This window comes from Suricata suricatta, chromosome 7 (assembly GCF_006229205.1).
Source record: "Suricata suricatta isolate VVHF042 chromosome 7, meerkat_22Aug2017_6uvM2_HiC, whole genome shotgun sequence".
Lineage (NCBI taxonomy): Eukaryota > Metazoa > Chordata > Mammalia > Carnivora > Herpestidae > Suricata > Suricata suricatta.
This window is the reverse complement of record NC_043706.1, coordinates 11,143,569-11,169,613: the sequence shown is the minus strand read 5'-3', so window position 1 is coordinate 11,169,613 and position 26,045 is coordinate 11,143,569. Positions and strand designations below refer to the sequence as shown.

General features: G+C 44.6%; 1 protein-coding gene across 2 annotated transcripts; it reads right to left on the bottom strand.

The window, feature by feature from the left end:
* Positions 1-216: 216 nt before the first annotated feature.
* Positions 217-26,016, bottom strand: TPMT (thiopurine S-methyltransferase). Of its 2 annotated transcripts, none has more exons than XM_029944214.1 (9): positions 25,936-26,016; positions 21,021-21,204; positions 19,486-19,578; positions 14,091-14,223; positions 10,270-10,322; positions 9,378-9,452; positions 3,926-4,011; positions 1,372-1,416; positions 217-744 (listed from the first exon to the last, which is right to left on the bottom strand). In XM_029944214.1, exons 2-9 carry the CDS (start codon positions 21,158-21,160, stop codon positions 632-634), a joined length of 738 nt encoding a protein of 245 aa, XP_029800074.1. In that variant the 5' UTR covers positions 21,161-21,204; positions 25,936-26,016; the 3' UTR covers positions 217-631. The 2 variants fall into 2 exon arrangements, with proteins under 2 accessions (XP_029800074.1, XP_029800075.1); XM_029944215.1 differs by lacking the exon at positions 25,936-26,016 and adding an exon at positions 23,074-23,149.
* Between the last annotated feature and the right edge of the window lie 29 nt (positions 26,017-26,045).

The following is a 26,045-nucleotide window of genomic DNA, read 5'->3' as shown; positions in this document are numbered from 1 at the left end:
TATCTTTTACCTTGAACCCTATTAAAGTGTTACATGGCCTCGATGGTTCCAAATTTTATAGAGTGTCAATTTTTAGAAAACTCTGGAAACAACTCAATTGTTCTAAAATAATCTATTTACCCCTATTCTATTTAAGTTAACATGCATTTCTTTTACTTTAAAAAATTACTTATTTTTAATTTTACTTTTCTAAAATTATTTTTTATTTTTAATTAATTTATTTGTTAAAGATTTTACTTTTAAGTAATCTCTACACCCAACGTGGCACTCACATTTACAACCCCAAGGTCAAGTGGTATGTGCTCTCCCGACTGAACAAGGAGATGCCCCTTTAAAATTTTTAATTTTTAAAATTATACAAGACACACTGATTGTATAAAATTCTTGCAATCTCTACGTAAAACAGGCGTATTCTTTCACCACCCACTATCACACTCACCCTTGTAGCTACTTTACCAGCTAATTTAAATGTGTTTTTTCTAAAAAGTTATACATACTTCTGAGCAAAGATCTGTTAATGTGATTTGTGAACAACGTTTTTTTCAAGAGTCATCTAGTATATTTTCAGGCTTTAGCATAACTGTCAAATGCTCAAAAACATGTTGATACTACTTGGTTTTACTGGGCTGGTTTACTTTTCCGTGAGTAGATACAGCTTTTCAACAAGGTAGTCAATTCCCCAACTTTGATGCTGTTCCTCAAAAACGTCAACCTTCTCAAGACAATGAATGTTGCATGTTGAACCTGAAACAAGAAAGGCGAACGAGTTTTGAAGTTGATGAAGGATGCACGAAGGATTCTTCTAAAAACACACTGAATGATTTAAAAGCAGTACTAAAGATTTTTCTTTGCCTTTGAATGAAAATAGGGAAGTATTGAGGGCAAACTTTATGAATTCTGAATCGCTATCACCATTTATAACTCTAAGACCTAAGTGAAACATACCATCTCTCTGAAAGAATTCCAATGCCTTTAACATAAGCACACCACTTAGCTAAAAAAGGCATATTACAGAGATCTGTCCCTTTTCTAGGATAAAACAGTCTTTAGTAAAATGGTTCCTGATTTTTGGATTTTATATACTTCTAGACACTAATATGGGCGCCTGGGTGGCTCAGTGGGTTAAGCGTCTGACTCTTAATTTTGGCTCAGGTCATGATCTCATAGCCATGAGACTGAGTCCTGTGTTGGGCTCCATGCTGATAACCCAGAGCATGTCTGGGATTCTCTCTCTCTTCCTCTCTGTCCCTCCCCCTGCTCTCACTCCCTCACAAAATAAAAAATAAATATTAAAAAATTAAGAAAAATGCTAGACACTAATAGTTGGTAACAGCCCAAAACAGATTTTTATTTAAAATAGAAATAACTTACCAAACAATTTTTCAATTTCAGCATCTGGAACATAAAATGGTGGGCCTGGGGAAAAGAGAAACACGGTGAAGAATAATTTCTATAGATCTAATTCTAGAGAGAAATTCTCAGGGCCCACTTCTCAGCCTATCTCCAGTGAGCTAGGAACACTTATTCTGGAAGAACATAATTTCACTTACATATTAACACCCAGAGCTCATCAGTACAAGTGCACTCCTTAATCCCGACCACCTATTTAACCCATTCCCCACCTACCTCCTATTCAGCAACCCCAGTTTGTTCTCTATATTTAAGAGTCTGTGTTCTGGTGCACCTCTCTTTTTTTCCTCCATATGTTCATGTTTTGTTTCTTAAATTCCGCATATAAATGAAATCATATGGTATTTATCGTTCTCTCACTGACTTATTTCACTTAGCATAATACTCTCTAGCTCCATCCATGTCATTGCAAATCGCAAGATTTCAATCTTTTTCAAGGGTGAGTAATATTTCATTATATATTATATATTTATATATAAGTATTTAGATATATATCTTTTCCCATTCATTAGTCAATGGACATTTGACCTATTTCCATAATTTGGCTATTGTTGATAATGAGCTATAAACAACATTGTGCATGTATCCCTTCGAATCTGTATTTTTTAAAATGTTTTATTTGTTTTTGAGAGAGAGAGGGAGAGGGAGGGAGGGAGGGAGGGAGGGAGAGAGAGAGAGAGAGAGAGAGAGAGAGAGAGAGACAGCGTGAGCAGGGGAGGGTCAGAGAGAGAGGGAGACACAGAATCTGAAGACAGGTTCCAGGCTCTGAGCTGTCAGCACAGAGCCCCACGCAGGGCTCGAACCCACCAACCGTGAGATCATGACCTGAGCCGAAGTCAGAAGCTTAACTGACTGAGCCACCCAGGTGCCCCTGAATCTGTATTTTTGTATCCTTTGGGTAAAAACCTAGTAGTGCAATTGCTGGATTGCAGGGTAATTCTATTTTTAGTTTTTTGAGGAACCTCCATACTGCTTTCCAGAGTGGCTGCACCAATTTGCATTCCCATCGACAGTGCAAGAGGGTTCCCCTTCCTCTGCATCCTTGACGACACCACTGTTTCTCGTGTTCTTAATTTTAGCCATTTCTGATGGGCGTGAGGTGATATTGCATTGTGGTTTTGATTTGCATTTCTCTGATTATGGGTGATGTTGAGCATCTTTTTATGTGTCTGTTAGCCAACGGGATGTCTTCTTTGGAAAAGTGTCTATTCATGTCTTCTGCCCATTTCTTAATTGGACTGCTTTTTGGGTATTAAGTTGTATCAGTTCTTCATATATTTTGTATATGAACTTTTTATCCTGTCAATCATTTGCAAATATCTTCTCCCATTCTGTAAGCTGCCTTTTAGTTTTGTTGATTGTTTCCTTCTCTGTAGTCCAGTTTCATTCTTTGCACGTTGGTGTCTAGTTTTCAGGATTTGGGAACTTTCAAATCAGAATGAAGCTCATGAACAGATTCCTTGGCGTTTCCTTTATCTTCTGGCGTATTGATTTTCCTTGACCTGCACTCACTCACACTCTGTACATTGCTCCCACTCTGCTGCAGGCCATTTACCTTTTAGGACATTGAGCTGCTGCTCCTTCCGTGAGGTACTGTGAGTCCTACCCCCACAGAGAGTGTGTGGTGTTCTCTGCCCACAGGTCCTGCCTTAAGCCTCGTATTCAGGGATGGAATTTAAATCAGGTTAGCAGAGCCGAGGTCTATTTCCATCGATTGGTCTAGACTTAATTTTGGACACTAGGTCTCATTTTTAATGAGGTTTTAAGAACTGATTTACTCAAACAGAAAAAAATACTAGCATATATAAATAGTTATAGAACGCTGCACTTAAAAAAATACCCCTCCATTAAAAATCAAAAAGGGGATTTTTTACAATAAAAGTCTATATATTTGATTTTCACTTCCTCCCAAAAATAAAAGTTCGGTCCTGACAAAGACTGAATGTACAGCGTTCCAGCACATCAAAAGGAATCCAGAAGAAAGCAAGCATCACTTTTCTAAGTTTAAAACAAAAATCATTATTAAAGAGTGCAATAAATTATTAAATTTTTGAAATTAAAAAAATGCAGCTTAGAGCTTTTTCTGCACATCTCTGACCCCCCCCCATATCTACATCTCGCCCGTCCTTCTGGAGGATGTGTGGGTGCCTGACCTGCCCCCACCACCAGCAATGACCCACGTATGCTCTCTCCAAAGTAGGGCAACCAATGTCTCCTCCTGCTACCCCAGAGCTCACGAGATTTCTTTTATATTAGGGACAGACATCCCTTCCTCTACAGTCTGAGCTGTGAATGGCAAACAAAGTGGAATATGAGCGAGAAAAACATATACTGAGTGGCAAGTGGAAAAAAACATTTACAGTTCCCATTAGCCCAAAGCAGACTTTTCTTCATGTATACAAGGCGGTGGTCTTCCTGGGATCTAAATCAGGAGCAAATAATGCTATCCCAGGTCATAGAATTAACTCAGGAAAAGAGGCAACATCTTCGAAAAAAAGATAACAAAAAACGTTACCTGGATGTTTAGTGGGATCATAAGAAAGAACGGCCAAGAGGTAGTGAAACCCTTTCCTTGTTAGGGACAGCATTAAATCTGCATAGCTGAAAAGAACACAACAGAGTTAAGGCATTACATTTCTCTTGATTTTTTTCAAGTTTGTTTGTTTATTTTGAGAGAGACGGAACCAGCAGGGGAGGGGCAGAAAGAGAGAGAGAGAGAGAATATCAAGCAGGCTCTGAAAAGTCAGCTCAGAGCCCGAGGAGGGGCTCAATCCCATGAACCGTGAGATCATGATCTGAGCCGAAATCAAGAGTCAGACACTCAAGTGACTGAGCCACATTTCTCTACAAAGGCAAAGTCTGCGTGGGGGTGAGAGGCGGGAGGGAAATCAGGTTCACTGTCACCTACACGACTGAGGTTAGGTTTTCTAAGGACTGTCTGTAGTCGATTCGCATTCTAAACGTCAGAAATCGGGTCTGCAAATTAGGTCACCTGCCTAAGCTGGGAAACAGCAAAGCTAGGAATCAAAAGGAGGCCTGCTTCCAGAGCTCATCCGACTGGAAGCCGTCACGTCGCGCCAAGCAGAGGCCCTTTCCAGCCTCATCGGGTACTCGGAGGCCTGTGGACTTGGAACACACACTTCGGAGGAACGGTCAGCTCTGGAGCAGGGCCACTCGGACCAGCTGAGTGTCAGTCATTGGAGCACCTGCTGAAATAAAAGGATGCCAGCACTGCATCCTCAGAGCCTGATTCGGCAGGTGTGCTGTGGGGCCTGGGACGCTTAACAATATGCCGGGCGACTGGGTCCTCTCCAGGGGCACATGGGTAAGCATGCGTACAAGACACAATCCCTTTCCTCTGCTGAGCTGGAGACTCACAAATGGTTAACAATTTTTTTTTAATGTTTATTTTTGAGACAGAGAGAGACAGAGTGCGAGCAAGGGAGGGGCAGAGAGAGAGGGAGACACAGAATTTGAAACAGGCTCCAGGCTCAGAGCAGTCAGCACAGAACCTGTGCGGGGCTTGAACCCACCAACCGTAAGATTGTGACCTGAGCCGAAGTTGGACGCTTAACCGACTGAGACACCCAGGCAGCAAACGGGCAACAATTCGAGGGGGCGTGAAATCAAGGCCCTGCAAGTACATCATGCGTGATGGGTGCTGTGGGTGTGGTCCTTGCCGTAGGGGTCCTCGCCGGGGAGCAGGGCGTGCCACTTCCCAGCTGTGCCTGACCGGTTTAGAATGGGGGCCTGACTCAGACAGGGCCCCTTGGCAGAGCGACCCCAGTACAGAATGCTGAGTCGGGGCAATCAGTGACTGCAATGGACCCAGAATCGACAGACCCAAAAAGGAGGTGCCGGTCCGCTGTCATTGTTGTAGGAAAGCTGGAGCTTCTGTGGGTGCCCGGGCTGGCGCAGGGGGCTGTGAGAAGCCAGACATGTGGGAGCAGCGATGGAGGAAGCAGAGGAAGCCCAGGTCAGGGTAGGGGCACAGAGAGGTAGAGACATTGTGAGGGACAGGCAGACAGAGACAGACAGACTGCCCAGCTCTGAGGGAGGCCCCTTGACTCAGGCACAGCGGATTCTACTGGGCGTGGGAGTCCTGTGATCCCTGGGCGGAGCTCTGGGAGGAAGTGGGGGCGGGATCTGCACGGGGACCAGGAGCACAGGCTTTGGCAGACGCAGGAGCGGGAAGTTCAGTTCCTCCGCTTAGTGGCTATGTAAGCTTGACAAGCTCTTAATTGCTCCGTGCCTCAGTTTTCTCGTCCATAAAATGGGGCTAAGACTAGTAACCAACTCAGGTTTTTCTGAGCAGTCAATGGGTTTATACACACGAAATGTTTAGAACACCCCTGGGATGTGGTAAGCACCCCCGTTAGCTTGTTATTCTCTTTAGCAGACACCCCCTCCTTAGGGTTGACTTGAGTGGGTCACATGACCTTGCAGGAGAAAGCATAGGACCAGAGCAAACTTTTTAAATAAAAATTTTTAAAGGTTTTTATTTATTTTTGAGAGAGAAAGAGTGTGAGTGGCGGAGGGAGAGAGAGACGGAGAGACACAGTATCTGAAGCAGGCTCCAGGCTCAAAGTTGTCAGCACAGAGCCCGACGCAGGGCCTGAACCTGTGAACTGTGAGATCATGACCTGAGCCGAAGTCAGACGCTTAACCGACGGAGCCCCCCGGGGCGCCCCACTGACAGCGATCTTTACTTAACTTTCTGATTCATGGTCTTAAGAAGAAGAAGTGTCAGGCGTCCCCAGGAAGGGGATGGGTCAGACTGGTTTGGCAGGTTTCTTAGGGCTGACACACTCCATTCCTTCTGGAATGTGGACTTTCGCATCCACGTTCAAGAAATGCAGGAAAAGGAGAGAGGCACGCCCCACCGATGCGTGTGAGGCAGGAGACGGGAGTCCCAGCAGCCATCTCAGGACTTGCCCGTATGCCGTCGAAGCGGAGAGATGCCCAGCATTAATGACAAGAATGAGGTAAGATGGTAACAAGCTAAGTACCAGGATGAAGACAAAGAAAAAGCTCCTTGTATTGGCTCGAAGTAAGTTGTTACTCTGGTAAGAAAGCCAACATGTCCTCAGGTATGCTTGGGGCTGTGATCACACACATACATGCACGCACGCACACACACGTGCACACACACACACACGGCTGCGCTCGGAGGAAAGAAAGTGGGTGAATCAGGGAGGCCAGGCCAGGACTGGATTCCCTAACCAAGGCTTCTAGGCGGGGGGCTCACTTCCGTTTGTTAACCAGGAAGTAACCGTCCGGAGGCTGCTTCGATGGTCTTTGTATCTAGCACAGAGGACGTGGCAGTGGCTGGTAGCTAACAGTGTACTTTCTTTGCTATGAATCTCGTTGGCTTTTATTTGTTTATCTGACAAGCATTTATTAAGCTCCGACTATGTGCTAAATATATACTATGCCAGCCAGCAGAAAAGTCACACACTGTGCATTGTCTGTGCCCTCAAAGTGAGCTCTGTGACCCCCCGTTCGCTCCCCCCACCTCCGGCCCCGGGGATCTTAACCACACACACCACAGCCCCGAAAAGGACGAACCGCAGAGGGGATGAACATCCTCGGGACAGAGGAAACACCTACAAAGGCAGGCAATTAGCAGAATTGGGGTCCGTATACACGTGTGAAAGGCTACATGTGATAGAGCACACTGATGTCTGTCCCACAGGAAATGCGCAGCGCCTCGCGCTGGGATGTGATGTGGATGTTTGAGAGAAAGAACAGAGCTGGAAATACAAAAATGGTGAGGGCGAATACCAGGTATTAGTTTTTTTCCATTATTTCCCCGTATATATTTAGAACACAGTAGGAACTCAGTGCGCATTTGCTGAATGACTGAATGACAGTAACAGAATTGAGTCCTCAGCAAAGAGCAAGGGTAAGAGACAGATAGCCACAAGCAAACACTAACCATGGTCCCTTAGGGAATGACAACTTTTAGGCACATGAGGAAGGGGAGGGTTCCAGAAAAGAGGTGAAGGAGGAGGAGGAGTGGCAACAGAAAGAGAGAGGAGAACAGAAGTGAAAATTATCACTCACTGGGGCGCCTGGGTGGCTAAATTGGTTAAGAATCCGAGTTTGGTCCAGGTCATGATCTCGCAGTTTGTAGGTTCAAGCCCTGCATCAGGCTCTGTGCTGACAGCCTGCTTCAGATTCTGTGTCTTCCTTTCTGTCCCTCTCCCACTCATGCTCTGTTTCTTGCTCAAAAATAAACATTAATTATCACTGTCGGAAAATATATATTAAGAATATGTGGCATGGAGGGGGTAGTCCCGGCTGGCTCAGTCAGTGGAGCGTGCAGCTCTTGATCCTAGGATTGTGAGTTTGAACCCCTTGGTGTGTGTAGAATTTACTTGAAAATAAAATCTTTGGGGCGCCTGAGTGGCTCAGTTGGTAGACTGTCTGGCTTTGGCTCAGCTCATGATCTCATGGTTTGTGGATTTGAGCCCCGCATCGGGCTCTGTGCTGACGGCTAGCTCAGGCACTGGAGCCTGTCTTCAGAGTCTGTGTCTCCCTCTCTCTCTGATCCTTCCCTGCTCATGCTGTCTCTCTCTCTCTCTCTCAAAAATAATAAAACATTTTAAAAATGTTAAAATAAAAAGAAAAGAAAATCTTTAACAAAAAAGAAATGAAAGTGTGGCATGGTTTAGTTAAAGACCTGAAACAATTTCTTTAAAACAAACATTTTATTTCACTCGTGTGCATGCAATCCTAGCTTGCCTCTATGGGCACCTGGGTGGCTCAGTCGGTAGAGTGTCTGACTCTTGATTTCGGGTAGGGTTGTGATCTCATGGTTCCTGATGTTGAGCCCTGGTGTGGGGCTTGCCCCTGACACTGCAAAGCCTGCTTGGGACTCTCTCTCTTCCTCTCTCTCTGGCCCTCCTCTGTTCACGCTCTCTCTTTCAAAATAGATAAACACTCTTAAAAAAAAAGCCTGCCTCTATATGCTAAATAATTCAGTATTTGTATGCTATCTCCAAGTAAGTATGTGAACGATATTTGAAGGAAAGTACATAGGATGGCCCCGTTTGACAGCGTGCTGTCTCACATTTCATGTCCTAACAAGACGAGGTCCCACAAGAATGGTGACGTAGCAGCAGCGAGCCGTCAGCCGCTGTGGAGGACACACCCACACGTGTCTTTCCTTCACTCCCCACAGCACCCCTGCAGGTAGAATCACGCAGGGATCGTGAGCGCAGGCTTTCACCAAACCCCCTCAGTCTGAGTCTCAATTCTGTTGTGTTCTAGCTGCCTAACATTGCTCAAGCCCCTTAATCTCTTTGTTTTTAAAAACTTTTTTAAAATGTTTATTGTTTTCATTTTTAAAAGAGAGATAGAGTGTGAGCGGGGGAGGGGCAGAGAGAGAGAGGGAGACACAGAATCGGAAGCAGGCTCCAGGCTCTGAGCTGTCAGCACAGAGCCCGATGCAGGGCTTGAACCCACGAACCGTGAGATCACGACCTGAGCGAAAGTCGGTCGCTTAACCGACTGAGCCACCCAAGTGTTCCCAGCAAGTTAATCTCTTTGATCACAATCTTCTCATCTGTAAAATGGGGATAATGGTGGCCTACACCCCACAGGGTTGCTTGGTGGATGCTAAATGGTGATAGACTGTTTCAAGGAATGCCAGGTAACGTTGGTGGAGGCAGAGAGTGCCGTGTGCAGAGTAAACTTAAACCTGCTCACAGTGATTCCTTAGATCAAAGCAACATAGCCCGGGAGGGATGGTGCCACAAGCCTCGTGCCCAGGTCTGCCTTGACAAATCCTACCCTTTTCACACAAAGAGGGTTTCAGATGTAGGTCTTCTAGTTCTGGACACAGTAAGCTATTTCAAAATGGTAAAAGTCTAATTTTCTAGTGCTCAGAAAAAGTACAGTGTATTAAATTAAGAAGGCCAAAAAGGAAAAGCCAACATAATTAAAGAAAGCAAATTACTAACCGTTTACGATCGCCTGGGTTAATAGCAACTAACGCCCCTCTATCCCAGATCCTGTCGAATTTGCCAATGTTCACTCTGTCGGGAAGGAAAAGAAACAAGAATACAACAATTTAACGAAAGAAAAATCAATTCCTGAACAAGACGAACAGCGCCCCCCATGGCGCGTGGTGGTATTTCACCAGCTGTTAAGGAATCGGGTCTCAGGTCGGCTTTCTCAGCGTGTCTCTTTTCAGTCTTAGGGGCCGGTGGCTGGAGCTTCCCCCTTCCGCTCTGACCTGGGAGCTCTAAGGAGGCCCCCAGGACTATGTGCGATGACTTTCCCCCAGCCCCCGGAACACGTATCTGGGACTTTCCGGAGACGGGTCTGTCACCGCCTTCTGCACTTGGAAATTCCTTTCTGTTCCAGACCGGTGTGAAGCAGAGACAGTTTTACTCCTCCCGCCTGCCTAGGGTCATAAGAATGTTTTTCATGTTCTGGAAGCTATCCAGGGACAAAGATACCAAGTGTGCAGAAATGTAGGCTGTAGTAAAGAGAAACGCCGAGCAGAGATTCAAACCAGCGCTACTGCAGGCAAACGAGGGGAATGAAAAGACCCTCCCGCACCCAGGGCTGCCCAGCAAGCACTCAAGTTACTGAAAGTGCGGAGGTCCTGGAGTCCTGGGGGACTGAGCCAGTTGAGTGTCCAGCTTTGGCTCAGGTCATGATCTCATGGCCCATGGGTTCGAGCCCCCTGTTGGGCTCTGAGCTGCTGGAACCTGCTTCCCATTCTGTGTCTCTCTCTCTCTGCCCCTCCGCTCCCCATTCACGCTCTCTCTTTCTGTCTCTCAAAAATAAATAAACATTAAAAAAGAAATTTAGAAAAAAAAGTGCAGAGTTGGTTTTCAATCCTACCTGGGAAGATCAAAAAGGTTGCAACAGTACAATGAAATGTTCCCTGAAGAACTCTGTAATGAAAGTCAAGGAAAACAATTCTGTGTGAGTAGGAGACACTGAATGGCGAAGGAAAGACAAGGGGGCAAGACAGAAGTGGTAGACAGAGAATATGTAATTAAATGCGCAGAATGTGGGGTGCCTGGGGGGCTCAGTCGTTGGCGTCTGACTTTGGCTCGGGTCGTGACCCCATGGTTTGTGAGCGCAAGCCCTGCATCGGGCTCACTGCTGATAGCACAGAGCCTGCTTCAGATGCTCTGTTCTCCCCCCCCCCCCCCCCGCCTCCCCAGCTCTCCCTCTCCCTCCCCCTCTCTCTCAAAAGTTAATACACATTAGAAAAAACGTGAAGAATGTGGGGTGCCTGGGTGGCTCAGTGGGGTAAGCATCCAACTCTTGCTTTCGGCTCAGGCCATGATCTCAGGGTTTGTGGGATCGAGCCCCTCACTGGGCCTTGCACTGATGGTGCAAAGCCTGCTGGCGCCTCTCTCTACCCCTCCCCTGCTTGTGCTCAGGCTCTTTCGCTCTCTCAATAAATCAATAAACATTAAAAAAATAAACATGAGGGGTACCTGGTGGATCAGCTGGTTAAACGACCGACTTCATCTTAGGTCATGATCTCGTAGGTCATGAGTTCCAGCCCCGCCTCGGGCTCTGTGCTGACAGCTCGGAGCCGGGAGCCTGCTTCGGATTCTGTGTCTCCCTCTCTCTCTGCCCCTCCCCCATGCTCGCTCGCTCTCTCTCTCTCTCTCTCTCTCTCTCAAAAATAAACATTAAAAAAATATAAACACAAAGAATAGCATTGTACTCCAAATAATTTTTTAATGGCACTTTTGTTTAGACCTATATGGGGTTCTTTCGAATCAACTCGAAGAGAAAACTCAGGGAGAAGTTAACTCTGAAGCTTAGTGAGCTATTACACTTTTCAGAGACTGTTCGATTTAAACAATATTTACTTTAGCAGGCTCCTGATATTTTGACACTGCTACAGATAAGTAATCAGGCAAATGGGCAGGCAGATAGAGAAAGGTCAGACATTTTTAACGTCATTCATGCAAAGTGCAGTTGTGTGGACTAACCTCTCCTGCCTTGCCCTTGACCCTCCCCCCATCCCCAGGCTTCTCACGTCCCTGGACACATGGAGTCCAGGTCATGTTGGTCCCCCTGGACCGCACACTCCAGCCCGCTCCCGTGTAATGTTAGTAGGTACATCCGGATAGGAACTTCCCCGGGGCTCTCAGGCGGGGTCCCCTGTTCTGTCCTCTGGGTCCTCACGTTCCCAGGCACACAGCGGAATGGCACAGGCCACCCTGTCTGTAATGTTTCTTTGCACCCACGCTGCTCTGCTCTAGCAGTCTGTGCTCACTGCGGTCAGAGGCCGTGCCAGATTCACACCCACACCCTAGAACCCGGGATGGTTCTGTCCCCAAGGTGCTCAGGCCATGAGCTGATGAATGAAAGAGAGAAAAACCAGGAGTCCACATGCAGCTGTTGGATTTTGTTCTGAAATGATGCACCAACAGAGGCTTATGAATAGAGGAAGGGTGTCTAAAGACCATTCTGGAAGCGCCATGGGGGGCAACCCAGAGGGTGGGCATGAGAGCAGGGAAGGGAGCCAGTGAGTCTCAACTTTGGGGAGCTTGGGATAGTGTTGACGGCCGGCCCCACCCTGAGAGATTCTGATTTAACAGGCCTGGGTGAACCCTCAGATGGGGAATTCTGAAAGACCCACAGACCTTTGCCAATGTGCCCCAGAGGCTGAGAGCCACTGACTGCTCCAGGACTAGCCTCTTTGACCTGAGTAAACCCTGGGGTTCTCAGATGACTTGAGAACAGGAGGTGGGGGACAGGGAGTGGGGAGGAAGCTGTAAGATAAAGTACTATCCAGCCTCCTACTGACCCCCAATTAGACTCAATATTTAGAAAAGAAAGTACGTTGTGAGAGACTGAACCAGTGGACAATGGCCAGACTGCGTAGGGCTGGAGAAGTTGGACCCAGGATTCCGTGGCTGACGATGTGTCAGTGGGCTCTAGGGGCGCCTGGGTGGCTCAGTCAGTTAAATTTCTGACTCTTGATTTTGGCTCATGTCATGATCTCAGGGTCGTGGGATTGATCCCTGTGTCAGGATCTGTGCTGAAAAGGGTAGAGCCTGCTTGGGATTCTGTATGTGTGTGTGTCTCTCTCTCCCTTGGCCCCTCCCTTGCTCATGTGCTTTCTCTCTCTAAAAAAGACAAAAGAGCAGCCTTGCTTGTTCCCATCTGGGTGGTCTTGTATTCCCGAATTACTACCCCAAGCAGGTGACGCCGTGTCCCTGGCTCGCTGTGGTCACAGGGAGAAGACCACTCCCGGATCCATCACTGCAGCCCAGACGCTGCCTGGAGACAGAAAGCCATTTGCCAGCTACGCCTTTTCCATTCCACAGGCCCCTCAGACTCCAAACTCATCATCCCGAGAGGAAGATTTTCTCTGCCCCTTGAGCTTGTTCTCGTTTATTCTCTGCCATCCACTCCAGTCACATGGGCTGAAAGGGCAAACTCCGCTCCCCCTTGATCCACATCAGTCATCTTACATCCTGCCAGTCTGACATCCTAAACACGGCTCGGAGCTGCCGGTCCCCTAGCTGTCCCCGCGCCCTCCCCAGTGCCAGCCTCCGGGTGCTCTTCTCCGGACCTCTGTGCACAGCCTCCCGTCTGGTCTCTCTGCCAGGCGGCCACCTCCCTACAAAGTTACTTCCCCTGAGGCCACAAGGGGTGGTTCATCTCAAAAGAAAATCTGGTTGTGTCAGGCTCCTACTTAAAACCTTTCCTGCACAGGATGAAGGACCAGTTTCGCGGGGCATCTGAGATCGGGCACTAGACCGCCTGCCTGTCCCAGCCCGATGTGTCACCGCGCTGTGGGGAGCACTGAGAGGCTGGGTTAGGGGACTCTCCTTTATGCCCTGTGTCATAACGCTTCGCTCCGTGTGTGACAAACAGCTTTCTCTGTGTTTTTCTTCCCTCCTGAGCTAAGAGGGCAGGGACTATATTTTGATCTCTTCAATGTCCTTTGCAGGGGGTGGCACAAGACATTCTCAGAAATGCCTGTTTATAAATAAAACTGACAAACCCAAATCAAAACCATGAGTGCCGGTAGGCTTTGACATCAGCCATTACAAAAAGATTTTTTTTAATATTTGTTTTTTGAGAGAGAGAGAGAGAGAGAGAGAAACAGAGCATGAATAGGAGAGGGGCAGAGAGAGAGGGAGACACAGAATCCGAAGCAGGCTCCAGGTCCTGAGCTGTCAGCACAGAGCCTGACCTGTGGCTCGAACTCACAAACTGCGACGTCATGACCTGAGCCAAAGTCGGTCCCAACACCAGCTCTTTGCTACATTTGTACATATCTAGCTATCTTCTTTTAAAGCCTTAGTTCTTTAAATTCTATAGTGTCCGGGTGAATCTGATAAAGTGAGATCACGTGACATCTGACAGATGTACAGTAACTTACGCTAAGAAAACCCTTTTTCTTTTTTTTAAATATTTTATTTATTTTTGATATAGAGAGAGACAGAGCATGAGAGGGGGAGGGGCAGAGGGAGGAGACACAGAACCGGAAGCAGGCTCCAGGCTCTGAGCTAGCTGTCAGCACAGAGCCTGACATGGGGCTCGAACCCATGGACGTGAGATCTGACCTGAGCCGAAGTCAGAGGCTTAACTGACTGAGCCACCCAGACGCCCCGAAAACCCTTTTTCATGGTGGGAGGGGTGGAGTATGGAAACACCTATTTACCAAAAACAAAACATACCTTGAATACTTTGGCTCCAGGAGTTTCTGTGATGCACTCTTCTGAGTAAGAAAGATTCTGCTCTGTAAAAAATTCCCGAATCGCAAGCTCACTGATTTCCACACCTACTACACGGTGTCCTCGGTCTGCAAACCTGCATGAAATCGTATTAGTCACACTTAAAATGTTTATTTCGGATATATTACTAAATAAAAGGCATGCCCCAGGAAACATTCAAACCCCTTAATTTTAAGGGATTAGCATAAGCTCGGGTTCACAAGGTTTCACAGAACTTGTGGGGAAGTGGATCAGTATATTCTCAGGCTTCGTGGTACCTGGAATTCTGAAAAGTTGATTTATGTGACCTTAGGAAAAGTATAACAAATTTGAAAAGCTATACCGTAAAACACTGATCTACTACAAATGGATTTGATTCCAAGAGTTTCTAATTTAAAAGCATCCTGTGGATTGCAAATGCTTTTTAATTTCTCTAAACCAGTCCTGTCCATAAAAACTTTCCATGGTGACAGAGGGGTCTGAACCTATACTGTCCAATCCACTGGCCGCTAAGCACACTGGGTACTGAGCACTGGAGATGTGGCCAGTGTGATTTAGTTTAAATTAAACAAGCACTTACAGTCAGTTCTGCTATAATGCAACACAGGCATACCTCGAAATCACTGTGCCCTGCAAAGTCATGCAATAAAAATCGAAAGGCTTATGGGGAAAATGGGGGTTGGGACACAAATAAAAAAACTTTGTCACAGTGGAACATTATTCAGCCATCAGCACAGAGCCTGCTTGGGATTCTCTCTCTCTTCCTCTCTGTCCTTCCCCAGTACCGCTGTCTTTGCCTCTCTTAAAAAAAAAAGAATGAAATCTTGCCATTTGTGACTACATGAATGGACCTTGAGGGCATTATGCTAAATGAGGTAAGTTTAACAGAGAAAGACAAATACAGTATGGCCTCACTTATACGTGGAATCTAGGGGTGCCTGGGGGGCTCAGTCGGTTAAGCGTCCAACTTCAGCTCAGGTCATGCTCTCTCAGTCCGTGGGTTCAAGCCCCGCATTGGGTTCTGTGCTGACAGCTCAAAGCCTGGAGCCTGTTTCAGATTCTGTGTCTCCCTCTCTCTCTGCCCCTCCCTGCCTCATGCTGTGTCGCTCTATGTCTCAAAAATAAACTATAAAAAAAATGTACACGTGGAATCTAAAAAAAGAAAGAAAGAATAAAAAGGCTCATAGATTCAGAGAACACAGAGGTTTGCCGGGGTGGGGTGTGGTCAAAATGAGTGAAGGGGGTCAAAATCCCCAGGTAGAAAATAAGTGAGGCATGGGGATGTAATGCACAGGATGCTGCGCAGTATCATAGTTAACAAAACCATATGGCATGTTTGAAAGTTGCTAAGAAAGTCGATCTTAAAAGTCCTCATCACAAGAAAAGACAATTCTCTCACTATGTATGGTGAGGGATGTCAACCAGACTTACTGTGGAGATCATTTTGCAATATACATAAGTATCGAATCATTATACACCTAAGACGAACACAATGTTATATGTCAATCATACCTTAATTTTTTTTGAAAAGCTGTTACATAATTGCCAGAGCTTATCTCTGTGACTCTGGATTTTCTCAAAAATATACAGTGAAAATTTAGAAATAAACTGAATAAAAATACCTAAGGGAAAAAACCCCAAAAGACCTTGTCAGTGCCACATTAAAAAGAAGAAAGACAGAGGGAGCCTGGGTGGCTCTGTCTGTACAGCACTGACTCTTGACCTTGGGGTTGTGAGTTTGAGCCCCAGGTTGGGTATACAGATTTCTTTAAAAAAAAAAAAGACACCAAAAAAAAAAAAAAAGAAAGAAAGAAAAAAGAAGAGGAAAGACAGGAACCTGATGGCAATGGTGGCACAGTTTTACATGTTATATGATTACAAAATATATAAATACTACCGTGTGGCATTGTGACATTGAGTGTGACATTGAGAAAGACCTGAAGCTTAGTCACAGAGGTGAAGGTTGGGAGGGCGGCAGCTGGAAAGTTATTGTGCACCGAGAGAAGGGGGTGGCTGGAGAGGTCTCACAGCGGAAGTGGATGGGAGGCGCTCACAGCACACAGGAGGACTGAGGTGTCCGGAACCACATGGGGTGCGTGCATGGGTGTGTCCTGTCCCTTCACACCCAGCTTCACTCGGCTGCCCGGAGTTTTCTGCTCTTCCCTCAGGTTTCGTGTAGATGAAATTACACATAAGCGGGGCGCCCGGGGGGCTCAGTCAGTTAAGCGTCCAGCTTCGGCTCAAGTTTGTGAGTTCGAGCCCTGCATCACGCTCTGTGCTGACAGCTCACAGCCTGGAGCCTGTTTCAGAGTCTGTGTCTCCCTCTTTCTCTGCCTCTCCCCCACTTGTGCTCTCTCTTGCTCTCAAAAAAAAAAAAAAAGAGAAACTGCACATAAGTGAACATGAAATTCACGTCATGCTCAAATTCTCCCCTGATTTATTGGTGGAGTTCCGGCGAAAACAGCAAAAAGAGGTGTAGCAGAACAGACTGTACCTATGGTCCGCACAAGAAAGCATTTTCAATGAGGTCAGAGCATAAACTGTTTTATAGCTCAAAAATAAACATTAATAACTGGTCTTTCATGCTTCCCACTAAATTCATAAGTTAGTATAAAGGGGATATTTTTATTGTATTATTTGTTTATATATTAAAAGATTGAGAAGAAAGTTTTTTGATTTTTATTAAGTAGGCTCCATGCCCAGCATGGGCCTAGAACTCATGACCCTGAGATCAAAAGGTGCATGTTCCACTGACTGAGCCAGCCAAGTGCCTCCAGGGAATGTTTTTTTTTCTTTTAATTCTTCATACAAAGTTATCCAAACTGGCTGTGAAGAGTTTTATTTATATTTGACAGATGGGAAAACAAAGCATAGCCTATTATAGACTGGCATAGGCTGGATTATATTGGAATAGATCATCCTTTAAAAAACCTAAGCAAATGTCTTAAACATTTTATTTTAACACGTTTAAAAAAATTTTTTTTTAATGTTTTATTTTATTTTTGAGAGAGAGAGAGACAGCGTGAGCAGGGGAGGGCCAGAGAGAGAGGGAGACACAGAATCTGAAGACAGGCTCAGAGCCTGATGTGGGGCTTGAACCCACGAGCCGTGAGATCATGACCTGAGCCAAAGCCAGATGGTCAACCCATTGAGCCCCCGAGGCACCCCTATTTTAACACTTTTGGGTCTTGCCTCATAGTTATCTATTCCCATCTGCTATCTGTATAGACCCTAATACACAAATTAGATACATAAATCAAAACTCTTCTAATAACTTACTTGCAATTCTAACAGTTGTGTATTTTTTTAATGTTTTTAAATTTATTTTGAGAGCAAGAGGGAGAGCGAGCGAGCATGCATGGGGGAGGGGCAGAAAGAGAAAAGGAGAGAATCCCAAGCAGGCTCCCAGCTCTCAGTGCAGACCCCAACATGGGGGTCGAACTCATGGACTATGAGATAACAACCTAAGCCAAGATCAAGAGTCAGACGCTTAAACGACTGAGCCACCCAGGTGCCTGGTTCTGGTAGATTTATTACATATGACTTTGGACCCCAAATACCTGACAATCACATTTAATTGTCTGTTTCCTCATTCCATTTCATAATCTTGTCTCAAAACTCTGTTAGCACTAGGTTGTTAACACTTAACCACAGGGCAATAAGATCATCGTTTCTTTTCTTGTAAGGAGTTTCCAAAACAACTCTTCTGGTTCCATGAGTTGGTTAGTGATAAGTCTAGTAATATAGTTCAGTGTCATGGCCACAGTGGAATCGTAAGCCATAGTACCCATGTCACAGATGTCACAAGTTGAGCCTGTGGGTATGCTGGCTGCAAGAATGCCACATCTGTACTTGAAAATCAGCTCCAGGGGCGCCTGGGTGGCTCAGTTGGTTAAGCAGCCGATTTCGGCTCAGGTCACGATCTCACAGTTTGTGGGTTCGAGACCTGCATGGGGCACTGTGGTGACAGCTCAGAGCCTAGAGCCTGCTTTGGATTCTGTCTCTCTCTCTATCTTCCCCTCCCCTATTCATGTTCTTTCTCTCTCTCAAAAATAAATAAACATTAAAAAGAAAAAGGAAAATCAGCTCCAAATGCTTTCATGTTCTGTGGGTCAGCCACCTACGTTTTTATAGGAAAACGAGCATTTTCAAGATAGAAAACTTTTCATTTACTAATCTTTTTAATACTTAAAAAATTTTCTTTCCTGGGGCACCTGGGTGGATCAGTCGGTCAAGTGTCCAACTTCAGCTCAGGTCATGGATCTCACAGTTTGTGGGTTCAAGCCCTGCAGAGGGCTCTGTGTTGACAGCTCAGAGCCTGTTTCAGATTCTGTGTCTCCCTCTCTCTCTGCCCCTCCCCCGATCATGCTGTCTCTGTCTCAAAAATAAACATTTAAAAAAATTTCAATTTTTCTTTCCTGCCTAATGATCAAAATTCTTAACATTTAAGGTTATACATTAAAAAAAAATTTTTTAATGTTTATTTTTGAGAGAGATAGAGAGAGCGCACACACAGGAGAGGGCCAGAGAGAGAGGGAGACACAGAATCTGAAGCAGCTCCAGGCTCTGGGTGGCTTGAACACATGAACCACGAGATCATGACTGGAGCTGAAGTTGGACACTTAACCACCTGAGCCACCCAGGCACCCCTCAAAGTAATAAATTAATGGTACTTCTTGGCATGTCCTCCATGATTACCACAACTGAGTCATGCATAGAAGGCTATTGCCAGGTTTGTGACTTTAGGATAATCTATAGTAATAGTGGCTTGCTAATTAAAGTGAGTTCTTCAATTTCTCATAAGAAATACTTTCCTCATCAATGGTTTTATAACAATGATTCTTGAAAACAGTCGCCTATGTGCTCGTGGTGGGAGGGGAGAGCTGAGCTGAACCCTGGGCTACACGATATCTTCCCAAAGAGTTGCAATTCATTTTGAATTTTTCTGCCCACCTCTAATCAAATGATCTAAAATTAACTCAGCCAATTTCCTAAACCGCCTACAAAAATGAAACTGTGCACAAAGATGTTGCAGACCTAAGAGAGAAGGCTAGTCACCTGTACCCCCGGGACTCCACCACTGGTTCTAAATTATATTTCTATAATTATAAATAAATTATACTGTTTCTTAGGAACTCAATACAGAAAGGCCACACCTCTGTTTCTGCTGTCTTACTGAGAGTATTATCTTTATACTGAGAGTATTATCTTTATGAACTCAGCAGTAATAGTCTACCAAAGTTAAAGAATCCCTATAAAATTCCTGGGAGTGGAATTTTTAAACCTCTTTCCTTTTAAATATTCACCAAAGGTACTTGTCATCAAGACCAGACAGTGTGGTATGCGTATCTGCTCTTACCATTTCATCTCGACTGCTTTTCCACAAAGAGGAAAAAATACTCTCAGATCATTCTCGCCTTTGAGGAAAGTATCCAAATGCTTCTTTAATAACCTGGGAAGAAAAAAATATATATATATTTCTGCTTTCTTTAGCCCAATGCACAGAGGAAAGGAAGACAAGCATATGATGCTAAATACTTTTCATGCACTAGCTCACTTAATATCCCCTACAACTTCACAAAATAGGTGGCATTCATTTTTACACTCTCCAGTTTATATATGAAGAAAAAGGTTAAATAACTTGCTTAGTCCCATAGCTAGTGAGTAAGTAATCTGACTTACCCCTGGAACTTTCCTCATTTGTAATTAAAAGTTCTTTTTCTTGGTTGATAGGTTTTGAAAATTTTTTTATTAATTCCTGAATCTATGTATGTGTGTGTGTGTGTGTGTGTGTGTGTGTGTGTATGTGTGTGTGAGAGAGAGAGAGAAGGAGAGAGAGAGAGACAGGGAGCCACTGGGCCCACTGAACTTTTCAACCTTCATTTTATGGGAAGCTCTCTAAATGTGTTCTCAAGTCTCAGATTCTGAAAAGTTTAATTCTGTAGTTAATTCCCTCTATAGAGATGTGGCTTTCTGAGGCCACCCACATGACAAAGACAACCCGTACAACGGCTCTGGGAAGGTGCCTCAATTACCACTCAGTGTGCAAATACGGTAGGTAATAGTAACGATGATGATGTCATCCCGGGGAAGTCAGAGTAGCTGCCTAGAACAGGTCTGACCACTTGACGTAGCACTGGCCCATGATGCATTGCTACTGCTTCAAAGCCTACCACCACTAAAATACTGCTCAGCATCCTAGTTCACGTATTTATTTTTCTCAGCTTCTTTTCCTCCATGTAGGAGGAAAAACTGTTATATAGATAACACTTTACATTTGAACACGCGTTATTGGAATGCAAAGTTGGAACACCACAACCTTTCAGTATAAAGACAGACACATGGGGCGCCTGGGTGGCTCATCGGTTAAGCATCCGGCTTCAGCTCAGGTCATGATCTCACGGTTTGTGAGTTCGAGCCCCGCATCAGGCTATGTGCTGACAGCTAGCTCAGAGCCTGGAGCCTGTCTTCAGATTTTGTGTCTTTCCTCTCTCTCTGACCCTCCCTGCTCACGCTGTCTCTCTCTCTCTCTCAAAAGTACATAAAATATTAAAAAGAAAAGACATACACATTAAGGTGGGCATCTGCCATATATGCAAATATGCATAATCAATACACAGGTGCCCAGGGGCTTAAAAAAAAGACATATTTCATAAATCTCAGATGCCTTCAATGTAAGACACCATGATTTACACACCCTGGGAAGAGCTAACATTGCCGATTAACCTAAGACATGCCGGAGCAGTGCTGTGTTTCAGAGATGCTAAAAGGTGGAAACTTAAAAACGTGCACCTTATAATCAGTCAGATGTTGTGTAGCTATATTGTTATTTCTATTTCCAAAGTCAGTTTCTGATGGAGCACGTCTCTGTTATATACACCAAACGTTACTTACTGATGTCCTTGTTCTTGATGAAACGCAATTTTGTGGTCCACCCACTTCTCTTGCCATTCTTCCAGAGTCAGTACTCGGTTTTTCTGTACCTCGGTATCGGGGTACTCTTTAACATCGAGTAAAGTGCTTGCATTATCCATGATTTCGTGGTCACCTTTACCTTACCAACAGACGTCTCCAATGCCTGCACAGAAAACATTACAACATTACAAATGCTATCATTTAAGAGCATCACAATTCTATCAATGAATGGAATGAAAACCTATTATGCTTATTCTCTGTCTCGCTCTCTCTCTGCCCCTCCCTCCCTCACAAGCACATGGCCGCACTCTCTCTCAAAATAAACTTAAAAAAGAAAACCTATTATCCTTAGCAGTATGGCTTTTAAAAATATTTCAACATCCAAGGAAAAGCCATCCAAAAGATTACTTCTCAGCAAGTCTGACTGTAGAAGTATACCTCGTATTACATAGTAGGAAAAATCTTTAAATGAACTGAACTATATCTTTTAAAAAATGCTTATTTATTTTTGAGAGAAAGAGAGAGTGTGCATGTACCAGCATGCATGCAGGGAAGGGACAGAGGTAGAGAGAGAATCCCAAGCAGGCTCTGCACTTTCGGCGTCAAGCCAGATGTGGGGCTCAAACCCACGAACCATAAGATCATGACCTGAACTGAAACTAAGAGTTGAATGCTTAACCGGCTAAGCTACCCAGGTGCCCCAACACAGACAAGGCCTGTTTTTTATTAAATATTTGGAGTACACATTATTAAGACCAGTTAAATACTATTCAAAGCCAAACCACACAGTATTCTATGATTACTTTTCCTTTTCTGTGCAACTATTTATTCTCTAGTTAATAACTGTCTTACTTTTTCATTTATATAAATTCCTATGTACCTGTTACTAGTTGGAACTCTCAGGTCTACCAGTTGTCCCAATCTCCTATCGGTACACTCTCAATCTTTTATCAGATATTCTGCAGCGTCTTGGAGAAGACTCTCTGGGAGCCTTCTGACCTAGGGGTTCTCTGTTCCTGCTGCACAGCTAGCATTCTGGGATTGCTCTTGATGATCACCCTGAAGATCTCCTTCTCTTTTAATGAATCTTTCTTTTATCCTTTCTCTTCTTCTTTTTTTGGTTATTGCCCTTATGTGGGTGAAGCACAACCTTCTGTAGCTTTCTAAGAAAGGGTGCACAGGCAGAAAGGTTTTTGTGATTCTGCATGTACAACATGACTTCATATTATTCCAGATCCTTGATGTATAGTTTTGCTAGGTATAGAATTCTTGGTTAGAATTTTTTTCCTTTCACAATTTTGAAAAAAAAAGTCATTCCATTGTCTTCTAGCTTCCAGGGGTATTACTTAAGTTCAAAGACATTCTGATCCTGATATTTTCAAGAAGGTCAATGTTTCTCTCTCTCTTAAGGCTATTCTTTGCCCTTAGTTTTTCCGATTTTATAATTCTATGCCTTCTTTTGAATCTGTTTTCAACCATTTGGCTGAGTTTTTTTTAATCTGGAAGTGTCATATCCCTCAATGCTGGAAACATTCTTGAATTATTCAGATAATAATTTACGTCTCTCTTTTGTTTCTATTTCTCTTTCTTGGACCCCTTTTATTTGGCTGTAGAACATCCTGACTTAGTATTGTAAATTTCTCATATTTTTCCCCCATTTTCTAGCTGTTCATCTTTTTGCTCTATTTTCTGAGAGACTGCCTTAATTTTTATCCTTCTATCTTTCTATTTAGTTTTTAAATAAACATTTTTATTTGGTTTTTCTTTCTTCCTATCAAGAGCTCATTTTTTGTTTCTGATGTTCTTTTTATATTATTTTGTTATTTTATATATAGAAGGGTCATAATATTTTCTTTTATTTATCTGCATAGTCTGCTGCTTATGAGTTACTTTTTGTTTTTTGTCATCTTTCCAACTAGTGACTTTCCTCAAATGCCTAGTAGTTCTTATACCTGCTCATATTTAAGAATAGTACCAAAAAGCTGATTAGATGTTTAAGTATGCGGGTGGGCTCACTGACTGTAAGAGTCACCTTAAGGATGAAGTTGAGTGGATTTCATTTGGAAATCTAGATGTCTTTATCTTTGTCTTCTTTTGACTGGTCAGACTTTCCATAGATTGATCTCTCGGTCCCTGTGACAAGTATCAAGTTCTTGGAAGCCATGGTTCTATACTCACGTAAGAAAAGGACAGAAGTGAGAAGGTTCCAGCATTCAGTTTGTCTGTGTTCACTTAATCTCTATATTCAGTATGGCACTCAATCCCCAACTGTGTATTTGTATCTCCCCAGTTCAGAGACTCCTTATCTTCTCTGCATGGAATAAACGCCCCCAAAGTCTGCTGCTGTAGCAAGAGACAGATCCCTTGTTGCAGGGACTTGGAAAAGGGGTCTGGAGATTTAGTCTTTTCTGAACCAGAATGTCAAGCAATGCTCCTAGTTTCAACCACACCCTTCTACCTCCCAGAAGATCTTGGTGCTGCTAATCCCTGAGCATTTGGGGATTCTATAATGCAAATGGGGTTGCTTACTGGCTTTCTCCATGACTGGTTTACAGCTTAGCTTTCTTCAGGGGTGCCTGGCCAGTTCAACTGGTACACATGTGACTCCTGATCTCAGGTTCATGAGATCAAGGATCATGTGTTCAAGTCCCATAATGGGCGTGGACACGCCCCCCCCCCCCAAATAATTTAGCTTTCTTCATTCTGCAAAATCCTTTACCAACTTGTCCATCTGCAATTTTATTGCTTTAGTCTCTCTACACTACTGCTTTTTTTTTTTTTAAATTTTAATGTTTATTTATTTTTGAAAGAGAGAGAGAGAGAGACAGACAGACAGACCAGGGGAGGGGCAGAGAGAGAGGGAGATCCAGAATCTGAAGCAGGCTCTGCGCTCTGAGCTGTCAGCACAGAGCTGGACATGGCTAACGAACCACCAGATCATGACCTTAGCCGGAAGTCAGACACTTAACAGACTGAGCCCCCCAGGCGCTCCTACCCTATTGTTTGGGTGGGCTTTCAAGAAGGAGCAAAGTTAGATGTGTGGATTTGATGTCCTGTCTCTATTGCATAAGTTTGTGTTTTCAAATAATTTTTCTTGCAATTTCCTTTTTGCATGGGAAAAGGCACAAAATGCAACTGGGGAAAAAAGACGCTTAAACATAACTCCAGGTCCATCTGAACATATGAAAAAAATGCCTGTCCTTTCCCTGTGAACCTTGCTATAGTAAGGACAATATAACACCATTAATTCTAACATACCCTTTGAGTCATTAGTGAAACTAATTTAGTTCGGAGTATATTCACATGCTATTATTGGCGGGTCTAATTTAACGCTTTATCAGCGAGAAGAGTAAACATCACATAAAAGCAGGTCTTTTTGGAAATGTTCTGTTTACTGCAAAATTTGGTTCTAGTGTGCTTGGGATTTAAGGAGAAGGCACTTCCCTTGGAATTGAGAACATAAATTCACTTCTCAGCCAACATTCATTAACAAAGGCTTTTGCGAGGTCCTGTTGCTATCACGAGGTTAACTCAGTTTTCTGAGAGGCCAAGGGGAACTATCTGATTATACTGGGTACAGAAAAGCAAAAAAGAGTTGCAGTTTTGGCATCTACATTTTCAGCCAGAAACTTTGAAACCTGAGCTTGAGCTCTGGTAAAGCAGTTCTCTACTTAAAACAAAAAGGAAACATAGTTTTATCATAGAACCAGGGCAACCTGGAATGGTACATTTCTATTTCTTTCACACAAACTTGAAACAAAAGTTAACATCATGTATATAAACTTAACCACCCCTTAGCTGTTCTACTAGCTTCTCATTGTACACTGGGCCCACATGCTGTTTTAGAGAATAATACGTTTCCTTCTATAACAAGATAAAAGTGTGAATTATAGATTATAGGGGTGCCTGAGTGCCTCAGTCAGTTAAGCATCCAGGGTTTTGATTTTTGGCTCAGGTCGTGATCTCTCCTTCCTGAGATGGAGCCCCTGGGCTGCGGGAGGGGGGGGGGGTGTCTGTGTGCTGGGTGAGGAGCCTGCTTAAGATTCTCTTCCTCTGCCCCTCCCCCACGTGCCGGTGTGTACGCTCTCAAAGTTTATTTTAAAGAAAAGTACAAAGTATAACAATCAGGAAAGGCAAAATCCACAATTATTCCTTCCTATATACGGAAACAGATGTGCTAATTGGGCCCCCAAATCCTCCCTGGTTAGACTCTCAAGTACGGGTTTCTCTCTCACCTTTTCAAAAAAACATGTTTCTACTTTCGATTTTTATTTTTTATTTATTATTTTTACAGAGAGAGGTCGCCCCCGAGCAAGGGAGAGGGGCAGGGGCGGAGAGACTCTTGAGCAGGCTCCATCTCACAACCCTGGGATCACGACCTGAGATGAAATCAAGTGTGGTCGACTGAACCACACGGGTGCCCCCTAGATTTATTTTTAAATGTCGCTCAGTTGAAGAATGACTTCTCTAAAGTGCACACATTTTAAGACTATGGGTCAATCAGTATTTAGACATGCATACAACTGTGTAACAACCTTGGGGCAAGACAAAATCTTTCCAGCACCCCAGTTCTCGCCCCCTACCCCTACCCTCATCCCTGCCCTCGCCCGCAGAGCATCACTGACCATTTAACACGGATTTCTCTTATCTTAAAAACCACTAATAGAAAACGATGCTTTGGGGGCACTTTAAAATCCTGGACTCAGAAAGGTCATTCCCGGCTCGACCTCGTTATTCCCAGATCCCACTGTGCTTCCTGAACACCATTTCGGAGCGCACATTCCTGGGCTGCCCAGGCTGATCAGGATGCCCCATTCCGGAATCCGATCACAGGCTCGCACCCGGCGAGTCTAGCCATTTCCCCCGCACCCTCTCCGCGCGCAGGAGAGCCTACCTCGCGCGCAGCTCGCAGCCTGCCCACGGCACCCTGCAGCCCGCTCCCGCGCCGCCTCGGGCCCTAAGGGCCCGGACTGCGCGCCCCGCCCCCGGGCCCGCCCCCTCCCC